The sequence below is a fragment of the Staurois parvus genome, unplaced genomic scaffold (assembly GCF_062004578.1).
Source record: "Staurois parvus isolate SC_StPar_1 unplaced genomic scaffold, SC_StPar_1.0 ptg000031l, whole genome shotgun sequence".
In the NCBI taxonomy this organism is placed as follows: domain Eukaryota; kingdom Metazoa; phylum Chordata; class Amphibia; order Anura; family Ranidae; genus Staurois; species Staurois parvus.
The window spans coordinates 14,483,978-14,502,256 of record NW_028317827.1 but is presented as its reverse complement, the minus strand read 5'-3'; the positions used below and the strand labels follow the sequence as shown (position 1 = coordinate 14,502,256).

The 18,279-nt window shown below is 38.7% G+C and overlaps 1 protein-coding gene across 3 annotated transcripts in view; it reads left to right on the top strand.

The window, feature by feature from the left end:
- LOC149470821 (sodium channel protein type 2 subunit alpha-like) overlaps positions 1-18,279 on the top strand; it is a 257,204-nt gene that overhangs the window by 147,180 nt on the left and 91,745 nt on the right. For 2 of the 3 annotated variants that reach the window (XM_089660265.1, XM_089660260.1), the window contains 7 exons: positions 182-273; positions 2,695-2,967; positions 4,238-4,301; positions 4,971-5,112; positions 9,514-9,720; positions 9,997-10,290; positions 13,997-14,338. In XM_089660265.1, coding sequence (XP_089516391.1) covers positions 182-273; positions 2,695-2,967; positions 4,238-4,301; positions 4,971-5,112; positions 9,514-9,720; positions 9,997-10,290; positions 13,997-14,338 — 1,414 coding nt within the window. Of the gene's footprint in view, positions 1-181; positions 274-370; positions 463-2,694; positions 2,968-4,237; positions 4,302-4,970; positions 5,113-9,513; positions 9,721-9,996; positions 10,291-13,996; positions 14,339-18,279 lie in introns of all 3 variants that reach the window. The other variant, XM_089660254.1, reaches the window with a different exon arrangement.

Below are 18,279 nucleotides of genomic sequence, written 5' to 3'. Positions count from 1 at the left end.
AACCCAAAATCTATTCTTTGGACCTTCTGTTAGGAGGGAGCTTTTTTGCACACTTCAACCTTTAGGTTTCTTTGGTTGACCACTTTTATGAGTAACACCAGCAAGGTCTCCAATCTTCATGGGAGGTCTGTGCTCAATGGACCGTTCCTAAATCCTGAATAACTCTGATTTAATCCTACAGGTATGTAACAGAATTTGTAAACCTAGGCAATGTTTCAGCTCTTCGAACTTTCAGAGTACTGAGAGCTTTGAAAACTATTTCTGTAATTCCAGGTAAGAAGTAATTGGTGTGAGATGTTAGGTCCCTTTGTACATCCAACTGTTTCTTTGTGTCTGTCATTGTGTTTGTGTGTGAACTCCCCTATTACAGATATGTCACAGAGTTTGTGGACCTGGGCAATGTCTCAGCATTGAGAACATTCAGAGTTCTCCGAGCATTGAAAACAATTTCAGTCATTCCAGGTGAGAGACAGGTTAAAACACGCAGGCTTGATTTTGCTCCATTAAGTACAAGCCACATCTTTTGAGCATAGAGCCTTGATGTTTGCCACTCATGCTGCTGAATAATCAGAAAAAAAGCAGGAATCCTGAGCAAAGCCCGGGAGATCCAAAAGATTCCTAGCTTTTTTTTAGCATTAGCTTTTCTTTATTTAACTTTTTAGTTCAGTTTTTTCGAGTTCTGAACACTTCTTGCATGAGACTCTGCTATCTTCAGTCTGTGTAATTTGCATTTTAAGATTTTCTTTTTTTTTTGTCCGCCGAGGTAAATTTGAATTTTTTTTCTTTATTGGCATCCATGCCATATGACTGTAAAAATGGCAAAGCTAAAAAATATAAACAGTGTACACAGTATGAATTGAACATCATTGCTTTTAAAAAGCTAACAAGTCATTTAGCCACTTGACCAATGAAAGTTCTGATTTAGTCTCAATTTAGAAGTAGATTATGGCTTTTGAATGCATGTTAGCTGCATGTGACATCTTTTTGGAAAAGATTTTTCTTTCCAAAATAGATAAAAACTTTTCTCGTAGATAACCTTCTTAGAGCAGTGCAAATATGTGTGAAATAGACATGAAGTGGTTAAGTGAAAACTAGACATAAAATGTACGTTTTTCCTCTGTGATAAAAGAAATATCATGTAACATTCACAACAGTGCATGCTATAGGTGTGAAAACATGAATTTTTGAATCAAGGAAAAGCTTAAAGAAAAAGAGTGTTTATTGTATCATACTATAAACTCCACCATGGAAAATTTTTCATTTTTTGACCTTCTAGTTTATAGAAAATAAGAGGATGGGGCCACATCATTCATTAAAAATAGAAGATGGGTGAATGAAGGACCACTGGTATCCCAAACATATGTTATAACTAATGAACTGATGTAAAAAATGTACATCAGTCTAGGGCTTGGCAATAGATCCTAGACCCCTAGCTGACGAAGCGGCAAAAAGCCCATCTTTCTCATCTTGTTGCCCCACTGCAACAGGAGTAGTTCTACTTTATAATTCGACAAAGTGCCTTAACAGCACCCCTCCAAATAAATCCTCATCTTTTATTTTGCACTAAAAATAAATATGTACCTTTTGAAAACATCATATTTTTATTCTCTACCCTTGGTGAGTCCCTTGATCACAAGCATATGCATATACAAATAATTTCATAATTTGATGTCATGTGCCGCTCTGCCCTACTCTGATGTTCTTTTGGCCAATGAGAGGGGCGAAAAGGAAGTGAGGTGCTCTTGTTGTCCAGAGAAAGGAACAAGGGTGGGGCAATGGATAAGGAGGTAAAGAACTAAAATATATGTAGGGCTCTAAGTCAATGATGTTGAGGGCCATTCAGTCCTCTCCTTCAACTTTGAACCTAGCCAATTTTTCTTCTTTGGGACCAAATCTCTATCATTGGCCCATTTTCCCTTTATATATTTGTGAACTGGTGTCATCATTTTATTAGCCACTCACTGCTAAAACCTTGTCAAGTGCTCTCAGTGGGCTGCTATTGATGTAGCAAGGAGCCCATACAGCCTATATTTATATGTACTTATGATAGAGTGAGCTGCGGGATCACTTTTTATATTTTACCAAATAGAGAGGAAATGTTCATGGGTGCATGATTACCTGTCAAGTTTATGGACTGCTTGAACAGGTCCAATCAAGGTTCAATTTGAGTAAGCATGACAGAGATAGCTTATCCTTAGTTTTGCTAGGTTCCAGCAACAGTGTTACAATTTGTATATATTCCCTGCAGTAATCCATATTACACTGCTGAACATACAGATATTTGTGAATGTTATAAAATATTTAAGACACTGGCATCAACTTGCATTATATGTTTATGTTATCACAACGGATCCCAGAAGAGAAACAATTGCTGACTAGACATAAGTTAATACGTTGCCAGCTACAGCTGTGTAGAGGTGACCCGCCCAAAAAAATAAAGTTCTTCCAGCCATTTTGTATGGTGTGTCATCTGTGGGACACAAAAAAGTCACCAAATTGTCCATGTCTCTTCAACCATTTCATTGTTTTCACCAGCTTCCGGCTGTCCATTCAGTTAACTGCTTTGTGTCGGTGTTACTGTGTTTGTCTAAGCTTCTGCATGCCTATATTTCATCATTGTTTAACAATTACTAATTTTTCCTGTGCTACCGGTGTGCATTTGGAACAAATGCTATATTTTGGTTCTGATTCTAGGCCTGAAGACCATTGTGGGTGCTCTGATTCAGTCGGTTAAGAAGCTTTCGGATGTGATGATTCTCACAGTGTTTTGTCTGAGTGTCTTTGCACTAATAGGACTACAGCTTTTCATGGGACACCTACGGAATAAATGCGTACTGTGGCCTCCAACATACAGCGGTTATGAAATGAATATCACATCCTACTTTAATGGCACAATGAACAGCAACAGCACGTTTTTCAACAGAACCTTCCCTGAGTTTGACTGGCAGGAATATGTTGAAGATGAATGTAAGAATATATAGTATTTTTCAAGAATTTCTTGTGTTTTCGCCCCTGGAACACTGTTGTTGCATTTTCCCCAGAAACCTCAATGTGGCATAGACCGCCCAGTTACACATTTCAGCAACCTATTCCCACTGTACTATACATATACCTGGTCACTGCTGCAGCAATCTTCATAAAGGACTCTTTTTCATTTTAAAAATTGTGTCCACATACCAGTCTGTGAATGCAAAAGCAGCTGAAGACCTGTAATGAATTTTGAATGGTCATAGAAACATCTCAAAGTGATGTCAAAAGCACCCTGTATTTGCTGATTAAAGCCTGTCCACACAGATCCTTCCAGTATTAGGCCACTCTAACCAAGCTGTAACCAGTGTGCAGTGTTGATCTTGTTTTTTTTGGAATAGGATATTAGTCATTGCTAATATATTTCTCTATTGAAAGTGGATGGTGGGGGTACTCTATAGATATCCCAGTTATTATCTTGTCTTATTTTGGTGTCTGTCTTTATTGCTGTCTGTGTTCCCGCTAAGGCTGGCAATAAATGAGTCTTTTTTTTTTTTTTCGTTCAACCAGTGGGTTAAATGAAGAAAAATGTGATTCCCCATACAAACATTCAAAGTTGTTGGGGAATCCTCTCCTCTGATATTAGTATTCTGACAATGGGTAGACTTCCCCGATGCCAGAATACACTAATCAGCTGATCAAGCCAGAGAAATCCGACAGGGCGGTTGTACAGAGGTCAATTGATAGATCGACTTTTGTACAATCACCCTGTCCATGCATGAATCTAAATTTATCCTGGTGACCATGTCATAGAGAAAAAAGAATGGGACATTTAAATTATACAGTTTTCATCAGAAAAAGAGGTAGGGGATAACATGTTCTAATGAAAACTTTCTAAAGGGAGAATTCTTCCAACTTTGAAGAGAAATCTCTCCAAAGGGACGCAGACAGTAAAAGGTAAACTAGTAGGGACTTTAAAAAGACTTTTAAGCCAGAGAATTGGGGGATTATTTTTTAGTGCTGATATTTTTTGGACCAACTTCAGCATCACTTTCTTTGTGATAATATAGTTTACAACATAATTCTTTCTGAAGTAAATGCCAAAACCATTGCCCCAGCCAACAGCAATGAGGAACAGCAGTTTATGACACAGTTAGTCTTTTCAGTTTTATGTTTGGGTCGTAAGATACTTTGCACAAACATTTAAAGCTATTCATTTTATTATTGCAGTGTAAAATGTAATAAAATATTTCTGTTTCTTTCTATGTAGCACACTTATACAAGCAGGAAGGTCAGAAGGACTTTTTGTTGTGCGGTAACTCATCAGATTCGGGGTAAGGTTTTTTTTTTAATCCTGTTCAGTAAAATTAACAGTGTTTGTGTAATAATCTGTGTTACCTACTTTTAGAGAGATTCATGTGGTTGGCTTTTATGAAAATATCAGGTGTTATTTTTATTCTGTAATCTAGTGGCACTTAATTGGCAACCCTCCTGCACTGGCGTGGCATACTATTGGGTGCTACTAATGGCTTGCCTGGCACAGCTGATGCTCTCTAGGCATTTGCAAACACCTAGTGGCAGTGGGGGTGCAGATTATTGGTTCATTAATAGTGTATTAAAGCCATATTACATTCAATGTAGATTATTTAGTCAGCAGTTTTAAAAATAATGTCACACAATGCCCCTAAGAGCACTTGGTGGCCATATTTAAGGTCCCTAAAATGCTGCACTCTAGTGTTTTGTTGCTCACTCTAGTAACGTTCAGCTTGGTGCTCTTAGCTAACAATATTGAAATACTCCATACGTTTTTCTTAAAAAGTTAACATTCTTTTAACTAAAAACAGTGTAACACTTAATCCTTCCCATGCATAATACCATAAAATGAGCCCTTAAAGCAAAACTATAGTCAGCTAAAAAAAACTAGTATGACTTCTTATGCTTATGTAATGTTTTTTATAAATGATGTTGTTGCTAAAATGTATTTTCATTTTATAATTCTTTAGTCAATGCCCAGAAGGATATATGTGTATTAAAATTGGGAGAAACCCCAACTATGGATATACAAGTTTTGATACATTCAGCTGGGCTTTCTTATCTTTGTTTCGACTAATGACTCAAGACTACTGGGAGAACCTATATCAGCTGGTGAGTATTCAAGTGACAAGTGCTAAATTTAAACAATGTCAAACTATGGAAAAGTTGCCAAAGACAGATTTGCTAAAAAATATACTTACCTGCTCCCATGTATCATTCCTTCACTGGCTGGATAAGTGAGATGTAGCTCCCTCGTTGATGGAAAGTCATCAATGGAGAAACTTGTCACTCATCTACCAAGCAATGCCTATTTAGCAACAGAATCTATATTGAAAACACAAGTTATTGTTAAAAATGTAGTTGTGCCCTGAATGTGTAAAAGTTCAGAACTTTCCAACGTTTTTTTTTAACTGTTGTACTTTTGTTTTATATATTTTTTGGATATATATACAATCGTTGTTTGCAAATAAATATTTAATACATGGCAAAGGATTCCCAGAGCCCTATAGGTCAGTTAAGAGACAGCCCAACATATGCTGCCTGCTTTGGGGCTCTGTTTGTGTGATTTAAACTTCTGATTGAGTTAACTGATTGAGGTGAATCAGTGCTCTAACTCATTTACTTTCATGTGCAAATTGTAGCTTGAGCTATTGATTTCTACCAAAAAACACACTTGTTTTTTTATCACAGGGACAAAGTGATAGCTAAAACCATTTGGATGAAAATAAAATAGAAAACCCAAAATATAACAGAAAATAACTAAATTAATAAAGATAGCCGCTATCACCTAAAAATGCACTCATCACACTGTGCTAAAATACATGGATAGATAAATAAATAAATAAAATGGTGAAGCACTTTCACTGAACTCTAGATTGTGGCATATGCATACAAATAACATACACTATATTGCCAAAAGTATTGGGACACCCCTCCAAATCAATGGATTCAGTTTTTCCAATCACCTCCATGGCCACAGGTGTATAAAATCAATCACCTAGGCATGCAGACTGCTTCTACAAACATTTGTGAAAGAATGGGGCGCTCTCAGGAGCTCAGAGAATTCAAGCGTGGTACTGTGATAGGTTGCCTCCTGTGCAATAAGTCCATCCATGAAATTTGCTTGCTACTAAATATTCCACGGTCAACTGTTAGTGGTATTATAACAAAATGGGAGCAACATGGAAAAAAAGCAACTCAGCCACAAAGTGGTAGGCCACGTAAAATGACAGAGCGGGGTCAGCGCATGCTGAAGCGCACAGTGTGCAGAAGTCACCAACTGTCTGCAGAATCAATAGCTAAACACCTCCAAACTGCATGTGGCCTTCAGAATAGCGCAACAACAGTGCATAGAGAGCTTCATGGAATGGGTTTCCATGGCCGAGCAGTTGCATCCAAGCCTTACATCACCAAGTGCAATGCAAAATGTTGGATGCAGTGGTGTAAAGCACGCCACCACTGGACTCTAGAGCAGAGATGTGTTCTCTGGAGTGAGGAATCACGCTTCTCTGTCTGGCAATCCAATGGACATGTCTGGGTTTGGTGGTTGCCAATAAAACGGTACTTGCCTGACTGCATTGTGCCAAGTGTAAAGTTTGGTGGAGGAGGGAATATGGAGTGGGGTTGTTGTTCAGGGGTTGGGCTTGGCCCCTTATTTCCAGTGAAGGGAACACTTAAGGCATCAGCATACCAAGATATTTTAGACAATTTCATGCTCTCATCTTTGTGAGAATAGTTTGGGGATAATGTTCCAACATGACTGCGCACCAGTGCACAAAGCAATGTCATGATGTCAACCCGAGAGAACACCTTTGGGATGAATTAGAGCGGAGACTGATTCAGGCCTTCTCGTCCCACATCAGTGCCTGACCTCATGAATGCACTTCTGCAAGAATGGTCAAACATTTCCATAAACACACTCCTAAACCTTGTGGACAGCCTTCCCAGACAAGTTGAAGCTGTTATAGTTGCAAAGAGTGGGCCAACTCAAACTTGAACCCTACGGACTAAGACTGGGATGCCATTAAAGTTCATGCGCGTGTAAAAGCAGGTGTCCCAATACTTTTGCCAATATAGTGTTTATGTGAAATAAATACAAAATGAATAAACAATTAAGTCAATAAATCCTGATAATAAAGATCTTCAAATATACTGTAGCTCTGAATAATATACCAATGTGCAGTGACACATTATCACCAAAAACAAATTAAATAACATAAACAGAGTACATTTGAAAGTCCCATACACTATTCTATTGTTGTGCAATCACAGATCAATTAATGATTTCTTCCAGGATGATGTTTTTCAGCCTGAACACACACCACAGTGCCATGGGTGTCTTTTCACATTATCTGTAGGACTTCACTGTGATAAAGGAGGTCAACTGCACTTTATTTACATGTAAATACTACTCCTCTTCAAATCTCCAGAGAGCATGGTCATCAGACTCCCATGTACAAATGGCACAAGAAGTAGAAAATAGACCAATAGTGCAGACTGCTATTACAGTTTTATTAAAAAGTTAAAATTTCACTCACATATCACAAACCATTTACAAGCATGGCATCCTGACTGAATATATTTATTATTAGGATTTCTTGACTTAATTGTTTATTCATTTTGTATTTATTTCACATATATGTTATTTGTATGCATATACTACAATCTAGAGTTCAGTGAAAGCGCTTCATTATTTGATTTATTTATTTATAAAACCAGTTAAAGGGACCTACAGTCCCACCTGCTGGTTCATATAGAAAATAAAAAATCTTAATCTTCAATAAAAAAAATCCTTATGATTAATATTTCTTTTTCACCTGTCTTCAAAATAAAACTTTTTTTGGAGTTCTGACCATACATAATATAGCAGGAAAATATATACAAAACTGCTATTACGTTCTTTAACTATAAGGCATAGCTGTGTTGAATGTATTATGTTCTGCTGGTTTCGTTGTGTTGTTGTATTTTGTTTGTGTTGTATTATGTGATGTTCTTCAAACTGAAAACTTGCTTTGTGTATCTCACAGAAGTATTCGAAACTCATTTAGCTTTTACATGCATAGCAATGAATATTATTAACTAGTTGTGGACCTTGGGACTCCAAGGCACACTCTAAAAAGCTTAATTCAAATTTCTTGAGCCTTCCACATATGGCCCCTGCTGTTGCTGCTCTGCCAGCATAACTGATGTCACCCACATCTTAAACGTCATTGATAAATAAATTGGTATACCAGCCCTATTTCTAAGTGAAAGCAACTTCACAAGTTAAAAAAAAAATATTTTTTTAATTAAAATTGTTCCTGGTTAACCCAGTTTAGCCACAATTAACTCTTTTCACTCTTTCCCTAATTTGTTTTAGTTATTTGTATTCTGTTTAATTCTTTTGCTATATTTTTTAATATTCATAAGTATACTTTTTTTTTTTTATTGTACTTGGTTTTGTAGCATCCCATTTACTAATTTTGATTTAATTATAAACATGACAAATTATAAAAATTAAAATGGCACTTTTTAACAACAGCTAAATTAGTTCTAAAACCTATAGATTGTTAAACTATTTTTTGTTTTATTTTGTTATGTGTTTTTGCCAGTAGAGTACACAGAAACTGCCACATTTATTTCATTCAGTGGCTTGGTGTCATCAGATCTGTACAATTGAAACAAAAGGCTTCATTAAAGAAGAACTTTTGTCTGTTGGAGTGTAGAAGCTTTTGCCATAATGTCCGAATATGCACAGCACATTATGGCGAACTTACCTTTGCCCTCCTGAATTGCTGATAGCCCTGCGCTCCTTTTCTCCGTCATTTCTTCCCGACCTATGTTTTCTTCTCTTTGACCATTGGGCTAATGGAGCATGTGCGCTGGATTCACATTATCCTAGCACCTGGATCCATTCTTGGGACAGTACAGATGCTTAGAATCGACACAAAGTGTACACTGAACATGCACTATGGGCAGTATATATACAAAAATTGATTGCTAGGAGAAAGGGGAAAAGGTTTTTGACAGAAGAGACCTACAAAGTCTCATCTACCAAAATATCTTCATCTCCTAGCAATGTTTTTTCAGACTTTCATTCTTTAAAGTATGACAAATGGCAAAACCTCTTTCAAAATGTGGATAGAGTGGTGAGGGGTTAGAACCACTGTCAGGCTGCTATTGCTGTCCTCGTTAAGGAGATTCATTTTCTCTAACTGTCCTGAGCACCAAGTTCACCAGGAAAAAATTGAGGGTAAATCCAAAACTTTGAGTTACCACCTTAACAGAGATAGAGTAAACATTTTTCACTACAGATGTATGCCCGCATGACAACGTTCTGAGAGTAGAGAGGATTGAAAGGATTTTGCCTCTTTTTCTGTTGATGATACACAGTAGGACACAGATGACAAAAAAATTCAGCAGTTCTAACCCTTCTCTACATTTGGGTTTAAATATACTTTACATATATTTGTATTATTAGGTTTAGGTCCAATTATCCTTATGTTCCTATTAAATATGTGCTTGCTGCTGCAGACTCTTCGAGCCGCTGGTAAGACCTACATGATATTCTTTGTGCTGGTGATCTTTTTGGGCTCCTTTTATCTGGTCAATCTGATCCTGGCTGTGGTAGCTATGGCGTATGAGGAACAGAATCAGGCAACATTGGAAGAAGCAGAGCAGAAAGAAGCTGAATTTCAACAAATGCTGGAGCAACTTAAAAAACAACAAGAAGAAGCTCAGGTATGATACATTATAGCACTGTAATTGACACATTTTCTTAGTTTTACATTTAAAGATATCAACCAGTAAGGTTATATATTTCAGTCCTAATAGTTTCTATACAAGTCTATGACTGGGTGGACCTTCCTTTTAAACTGACTTTCTTCACAGAACTGGGCCATGATAGAACCTTTCATAGATGTCATGAAAAATAAAATTTTAGCATGTAAAATAATCTTGCAAGTTGATAAGGCCTGTATTGGTATGATAGGTAATTCTTTCTATGTGCCTTATTAGTTGGCAGCTGTAGCAGCACTAAATCTATCGAAAGAGTACAGTGAAGAGGGTGGCTTTGGGCCCCTTTCTGAAAGTTCCTCAGAGGCTTCCAAGCTAAGCTCCAAAAGTGCTAAAGACCGACGGAACCGGAAGAAGAAAAGAAGGCAGAAGGAGCTTGGAGAGGATGATGAGAAAGGGGATGATGAGAAATTTCCAAAGTCGGAATCTGAAACAAGTATCAAGAGGAAAGGTTTTCGTTTTTCTATTGAAGGAAATCGGCTGACTTATGAAAACAAGTTCTCTTCTCCACACCAGGTATTATTAGAAAGTTGATTTGTATTTCATATTCTGTTATTCTTTCTGTGCTCTGATTATCCCTTGTGCAAAATATTTTATTAGGACCCCCTCTATAAATGGCAATTGCTATAATACTAAATTCAATGCTGGTTCTTTGAATGAATCATGTCTCACTGACACTTAAAACAATTGAGCTCTAATAGGTTGAGTAAAAAATGGATTATGTTTCATATTGTCCTTCAAATATAACTAGTCTGGTTAACAAGGGGCAGGGCTTTTTTCTCAGAACAAAGGTGGAGGAACTACCCCTTCTGAGTCACCCCTTGTTTCTGCCTTCCTACCCACCTCCGAGCACCATCCTTTGAGTATTACCCCTACCCTCCTCCCCGTACTGCTCCTTGTAAAGCAGAACCAAGTATCATTTTGTATGGAATTTGCTAATGAATACAATAAAAGCATTAAAATTGATCCCGTACAGCCAGCAACAATAGCCCCACCCCAGCAACAGTAGATTCCCCCAGCAACATTGGGCCCCTGCAACAAAATGCCACCCAAACAACAACACACCCCCAACAGCAACAGACCTTCCCTCAACAGTAGATCACTTCCAGCAACAATTTACCTCCCTGCAACAATTGATCCCTATCCAGCAACAATAAACCACCATGCAAAAATAGATCACCTCAAGTGACAATAAATTCCCAAGCAGCCAGCATCAATAGACCCTCCAGTACACCCCAGCACCCCTTGCCATTACATAAATTCAGTGCTGGGGGTGTTGGAGGTGCTGGAACTGCATTCCCCCACATTCCCGGTGAAAAAAGCCCTGACAAGTGTTATAGATTCTCCCGAAATGCGTTAGCATACCCTGTCGCAAGACTTCCGTTTGCTGGGACTGTCACATTGGTTCCTTGCTTGTTTTTTGACTCTTGGTTTGTGAGTATATACTTTTGTCATTTTTAATAAATTCCTTTTTATCATGGTAATGCACTAGGAGAGTGCGCCCCTTTTTGCTTTCTTCCAGTAATAGCAAGATTCCCGATCTTTAGAGGGCTGCACCTCAGTAAGTGACTATTACTGTGGTCCTGGGATGCTTGCAGACATGAGCACTTGTTTTGCATACCCTGTCGCAAGACTTCCGTTTGCTGGGACTGTCACATTGGTTCCTTGCTTGTTTTTTGACTCTTGGTTTGTGAGTATATACTTTTGTCATTTTTAATAAATTCCTTTTTATCATGGTAATGCACTAGGAGAGTGCGCCCCTTTTTGCTTTCTTCCAGTAATAGCAAGATTCCCGATCTTTAGAGGGCTGCACCTCAGTAAGTGACTATTACTGTGGTCCTGGGATGCTTGCAGACATGAGCACTTGTTTTGCTTTTTTCTCTTGCCATTTGGCTCAAAGGCTCTGAATCTTTCAGTTTTGTGAAAATTTACTATAAGCGTGGCAAAAGTTTTGTACCCTGCCGCTCAAGCAGCTGTCTCTAAACAGATAAATCTGTGCATGAAGTAAATTCTCCTGTCCACCATTAGCTGCCAGTTCTTGGTACACACATGTAGCACTACCCATTAACCTCCTTAGCGGTAATCCTGAGTGTGGTTCGGGGTTAATTTTCAGTACCAAAAGCGGTAACCCCGAGTCACACTCGGGATTACACTGTAGTGTGTGTGTAGTGTAACTTACCTTGTCCCTGCGATCCCCGATATCCTCTCACTGTGTCCTCTGGCCGATGTCCTCCAACTGTGTCCTCCACCGGCATCCATCTTCCGGGATCCCTTCCCTGCGCATGCCGCAACGCAGGGGGCAGAACCAGCGGGAGATTAAAAAAACTAAAAACATGACCTACACACAATACATTGTAATCTGGTAGGAATACATTACTATATCAAACCATTTCTCCTCCGTTTTGTCCCTAGTGCTTTGTCCAGTGCCCTGCCTGCACTTTTACCCTTCTTTCTGCCTGAAAACTTGAGAACGTTCATGGCATCCAAAAAGTGTCCCTTTAGGTCAAACACGGCTTTAGATCAGCTAGAAAACAGCGATAGTGAATTAGAATCACAGAATTGAGCGATAGTGATTCGTGGGGAAATTGGTCATCAGACACTGAAATTTCCTTGCAAAACAATGTACCGCTTTGCCATTCAAAAATACTGACATAATCAGACCGCCAGGGAGGTTAAGGGTTGCTTAGTAATTTTTGGGATCCCTGTCAATCTGAACCTCTCGTTGAAAGCCCGACCTCTGCTGACACCACCGTGCTCTCATGACCAAAGTGAATCACAACTGTAAAATGGACTCACGCACAAGTTAGGATAAACCAATATGAAGTTTATATTGGAATTAAAGGTAACTTGGTCAAAAAGAACAAAATAACACGTATATATGCAGCAAATATAATCACTCTTGGCAGTTGTGAGCAAAAGTAATGACATTCACAGTAAAGTAACAATAACTGTTAGCAGGCCTGCTTTCAGAAATAATCCACTGCCTCCAATCTGAGGGTACTGCTGAATCCTCAGTGAGCAGAAACAACTATCAAGAAACTGGTAAGCTCATTGTGGGTCCTCAGAACTAGATGACAAGGATTAGATGTGAAGGAAGAATTCTCATTTGAAATTGAGCACTGACCCTTTAAGAACACTACAATGCCTTCTGCGCGCTTGTTGGGCCCAGTTGACTTGAAGTTGAGTTGGTGTGGAATATAGTTCCTTGGAATGGTAACACAAGAATAGTGAAGGAACAAGGGAGATTTAACACTTTTCCTTTTGGTGATAGCGAATTAAGGTGGGGTCCCATTTAGAGCACTAAACATGGGCAGGCTTGTAGTAATGAATAAGAACAACTGGCATAAATGTCTATAGGCAAAGACAGCTCCCTCTGTACACCAAAGGCAAAAATCAACAATAATGGGAATCCTGCTTTGTTGGACAAGGGAAACTTGTTGTTTTAGTTGGCACTACCGTATCATAGCCTGCAAATGTATGTCCTGTGGTCAGCTTGTACAATAAACTGTAATGTAGCTGTACCTCAATGATGGCAGCTGCGAGAACTAGCCCAAAAATGAGGCAACTATATATAATATTCACAACTATGTGTAAGCAGATTGGTGAGGTGGCAAACTGTCAGTATTCACTTGATTAGTGGGTGCATGGGTCTCTCTCACCTGATCAAAGTAGTCCAGCAGATCGTAACAGTCTGTCTTTCACTGCAAATGGGGTCAGTTCACTGACTCTCTGGCTCAGACTCGACGTTCAGTTTCCTGCTGTCAAATTGGCCTGCTGGGTAGCGTAGCAGTGGTCAGTAGTCTCTTTTCAGTCTTCCTCTCTCTCCAACCCTGGCTCCGCGGTCTAGTTCAGCACTTCAGCCATCAGCACACCTCCTTCTCTTTCAGTCTCTCCATGCACTCTCCTGGCCAAACTCCCGGACTTTGATATATATATGCCCCCGCCCACACGTTACCCCTCTTGGGAAATCTCACCAGCTAAGTCCTGCTATTCAGCATACAAGTACCAGAGGGCTGTTCTGTCCTGTGAGTGACCCTAAATGGCAGTCCACTGCCATCTAATGTCCATTTTAATGTATTACAAGTAATAACATTTCAATGGGTCACACACATTTCATTGGTTATTCAAAATAATATTGACACAGTACTATCCAGTAACTATCACTCCTATTCGGGATGTCACATTGTATTTTGGTAACACAGTTTTTTTTCTTCTTAAACAGTCATTGTTGAGTATCCGTGGATCTCTATTTTCTCCAAGACGTAACAGCAGAGCCAGCCTCTTCAGCTTCAGAAACCGTGCAAAAGACATGGGGTCAGAGAACGACTTTGCAGATGATGAACACAGCACTTTTGAGGACAATGAGAGCAGAAGGGGTTCTTTATTTGTACCTCACAGGCACGGAGAAAGGCGGAACAGCAATATCAGCCAAGCAAGTAAATCCTCAAAGACAATGCTTCCGGTGAATGGGAAGATGCACAGCACAGTGGACTGCAATGGTGTAGTGTCTCTGCTGGGAGGTCCATCTGTCCCAACATCGCCTGTTGGACTTCTTCTGCCAGAGGTGATAATAGATAAACCAACTTCTGATGACAATGTAAGAAAGTTTTAAGTAGTCTAGACATGGTGGGACCTTAATACCCCCAAATCGTATTTCTCTAAAGGTGGATCCTGTAGCACTATGGTGATTGGTTTTCATAAACTATGTCTGGACAGCTTTTAAGGGTTCTTTCGGCCAAAATAGTTTTTTATCTTCCGTGCCTGTTTATGAACTCTCTACGTCCTAAGGCAGGCCACACATGATTCACTTTTTTCATTCAACCAGCAGGTTGAACAAAAAAAATGAGCCTGTTCCCTCATCCACACATTTGATGTGCATGAGGGAATCCTTCCTGCTAAATTTTTGCATTCTGTTGGCAGGGAGCCCTACCTGCCTGCTGGTAGAATATAACAATCAGTGTTGCCAGCTATAGCCCGTGGTAGTGATCATTTGGGAGAAACAGGACAGACTTGTTTACACATGTCAATCAATAGATCAGTTGTGTACAACTAGCTAGCCCACTCATGGATTGAATTTCGCCCTGTCCCTGTTGTCCATGTATGGCCATCTAAACAGACAATGGTTATATGTATATCCTACGATAGATTTTTCTGCCTCCCTGTCTAATCTGCCTGTAATACACATACATGCATCATGCTCTTCCAGTAGTTAAAGGAACTCATGCTCCTTTTTGTAGGATTCCCCTTGTAAGGTAAGGAGCTGCATCTGGTAAATACCTGCATTGGGAACATGTATGTATGTGTCTCCAACTGTTTCAGATAGGTACCAGCTGCTAATGGCAGATGTCATCATACTGATGGGCCAATTGGCATTTGAGATGGTGAGAGGGAGCAGGCAAGCTCCACCACTACTTGGAAAGATGTAGTAGGAAATGGTTAAATCCTCTGTACATTTTGTTTTACCTTTTTATGTCTCTGTCTCATTAGGGAATTTTCCCTGTTCTCTTTAATTTCCTTTTATTCCTTCTATTATTCCTTTTATTATTTAAATCGCTCCAAACTAGATACAACTATAACATTAGCATTTGTTCCTATTTAAACATTTCCCTTCTATCCGTGTCCTGGAGAGAACATCTAGTTTGGCTTTAGACATACTTTAATTGGGAAGCAGCACATTCATGGGAGTATTCAGATCATTTCTGACCTAACAGAAGAGGTTATAAAAGAAAAACGGACAAAGGTCTATATAGGTGGTTTAAAAAGTACTGATTCTTGTAAAGAGATATTCATTTATAGGTAGAAAGGAAAATACATTTTTATTTTGGCTGACTGACCTTTTTGACCTATGACAAATTAGACTGAATGCCACGGTACAGAATATAAAACCATGTCTCTCTTTGGTCCTTTATATAAGGAATATGGAACTTGTTCATATTGTTACACTCTGCATATAGTCTCTGCCCCTAAAAGTGCTCACTTTTTCCCTTCACCCATTGTTGTAGCCTATACTGTTTTGCCAAATCTGATGTTTCAGCTTCCATCCCAGGAAATTTCTCCCAAGCTTTCTGTATCATTGCGAATACATATCTAAAGATGAGCAAATTATTACCCATATTTTAGTACAATGAGTTATATTTGTTTGGGATCAGAACATAACTCACCAATTAGAAATATGGGGTGGTTCCATGATCAAGAAAAGTGAAATGTTTAGAAAAAAAACTGTATTGAGAGAATTAGATCAGTATGACAGTAAGGCATCTAGCAAGGAGAGGTTAGAGATGGCAGCATTCTCTCAGTACATGTTTTTGCAAAAATGTTTATTTATAGGCTGTCCCCTTATAGTGATATTATAACTCTGACTGTTGTATTACTCTTTGACCAATTTGATCTTTCAGGGAATCTACTCCTAAATACATGAAATACTCCACCTAAGGTTTCACTTTACAAATGTGAATTATGCTCTGCTTGCTTTAGGATTGTGAAACTTGTGTAGTTCCTGGTCTTGTGACCCCTCAGTCATGTGACTGGCCTTTCTTCCACCAGGCATTTACAGGTGTTACGTGAACACTTTATTAAACTTTTGGACACTGTTCTGAAGACCCATGGTGTGCTGGCGATATGTGTTCTGATACCACTTCTCAGCTGGTAGTTGCTACAGCCTCCACCTGCTCAAACCATCTCCAGGAATTTGTACGATGGGAACATTCCACTTGCCTCTCTTCCAGTAAGAGAGATCTCTCTGCAGCATTAAAGTGGAATTCCACCTAAAAGCTAACTAACTCTAAACCTACTCCCAACCCCATTCTAAGCCTAATCTATCTAGCCCTGTAAAGAAAAGATTGCTATTTGCCTAATCTGAAGCCGGTTCAGTTCAGTACCACACTGAGCTGTGGCTTCTGTGTACAGCAGAGGCAGCTGACAATGACTGCCCCATATTAAGTCTGTGAGTGACGTCATCTCCTGTTAATTTCCCAGCTATTGTCGACTTTCTCTCTGCACACAGAAGCCGCGCTGGAGACCTGACCAGAGCGGCTTCGGAATAGGTAAGTATAGTGATCTTTTCTTCACAGGGTTAGATAGATTAGGCTTAGAATGGGGGTGGGAGTAGGTTTTGTGTTAGTTAGGTTTTGGGTAGTATTCCACTTTAAGCCAATTGCTCTTTAATGTTGGTTTGCACTTTGAAATAACCTAACATTGGAATTCAGCCCTCCTCTTGTGTTATATACACGAATTCCTAAGTCCTACAAATTTTCCTGGGTCCCTGAGAAATATATCTGAAGCCATAGGTCAATTCAGGACATTGGAATCCACTAACTCTTATTTCTTTGGCTTAGTTAGTAATACAGTTAAATAATACAGAAATATATTACAGAAATATAGTTCAGTTAGTAATACAGGGGTGCTTTAAAATATTAACAACTGGGGTTTTTTTAACAGTCGATCACACAAAATATTAAATTTGCTCATCTTTTTGGATACCTGGTCTCAGAATGGCTGTAGAAGGAACACAGTTTGGGAAGATTGGTGGAATATTCTTTAAAAATGTATAAGAAGGATCATACATTAACCAACAGGAAACAGATTTTGCAATAGCTTTAGCTGGTAAATTTTAGGATAACTGGCTGTGCTGTCAGATTGAAGAGTAACAGATTAGACTGCAGGTTTCTTGTGTGATAAACAATCATTTGTACCATTGATCTGCAGAGAATTTCCTAACAAGTTAAAAGATGTTTTTTAGAAATATCTATCATTAAAATTAGTTTATGGTTATTTAAAGAATATTTGCAAAATCTTCCCAAAATGATCTTTCCAATGGCCAGTTTAACAATCATGTTACAGAATAGTGTAATTATGACTGCACCCGTGTATTTGGTGGTATGTACTTATTAAAGGAAAACCTGAGCTGAAATGCAAGTTTGCATGTTAAAAAAATAATGTAATTATAAACCATTACAATAGGAAAAAGGACAGACCCCCTGACACTGGGACTTTAGGGCTTAGAAGGTACTAGAAGTATTAAAAATGTACAAATTTTATTTGTCAAAAAAAGGTGATAACACAAAGACATACAAAACAATACATCATACAGAGTCATAATAAAGCATCACAATCAGAAAATGAAATTACATGATAAGGATAACCAGTATGACTGGGTTTGACTGTACATAAAAGATACAAAGGGGTATCATCATAGATGTAACAAAGCTGCAGAGATACTTCTCTAATTGGATGTATTGTTGTACATGTCTTTGTATTATCACCTTTTTGACAAATACAATTTGTACTTTTTTAATACTTCTAGTACCTTCTAAGCCCTTAACGTCCCAGTGTCAGGGGGTTTCTCCTTTTTCCTATTGTTATATTGGGGGTGTTGGCTTATAATCAGGAATTATTCCCTTCTTTTCTTATAAACCATTACAGGTGCACAAGGCTAGTATTGCTAATATCCTTAAAGAAGAGCTGTATCATTTAACTAAGTTTTGCTGAACTCAACCCAACCCCCTA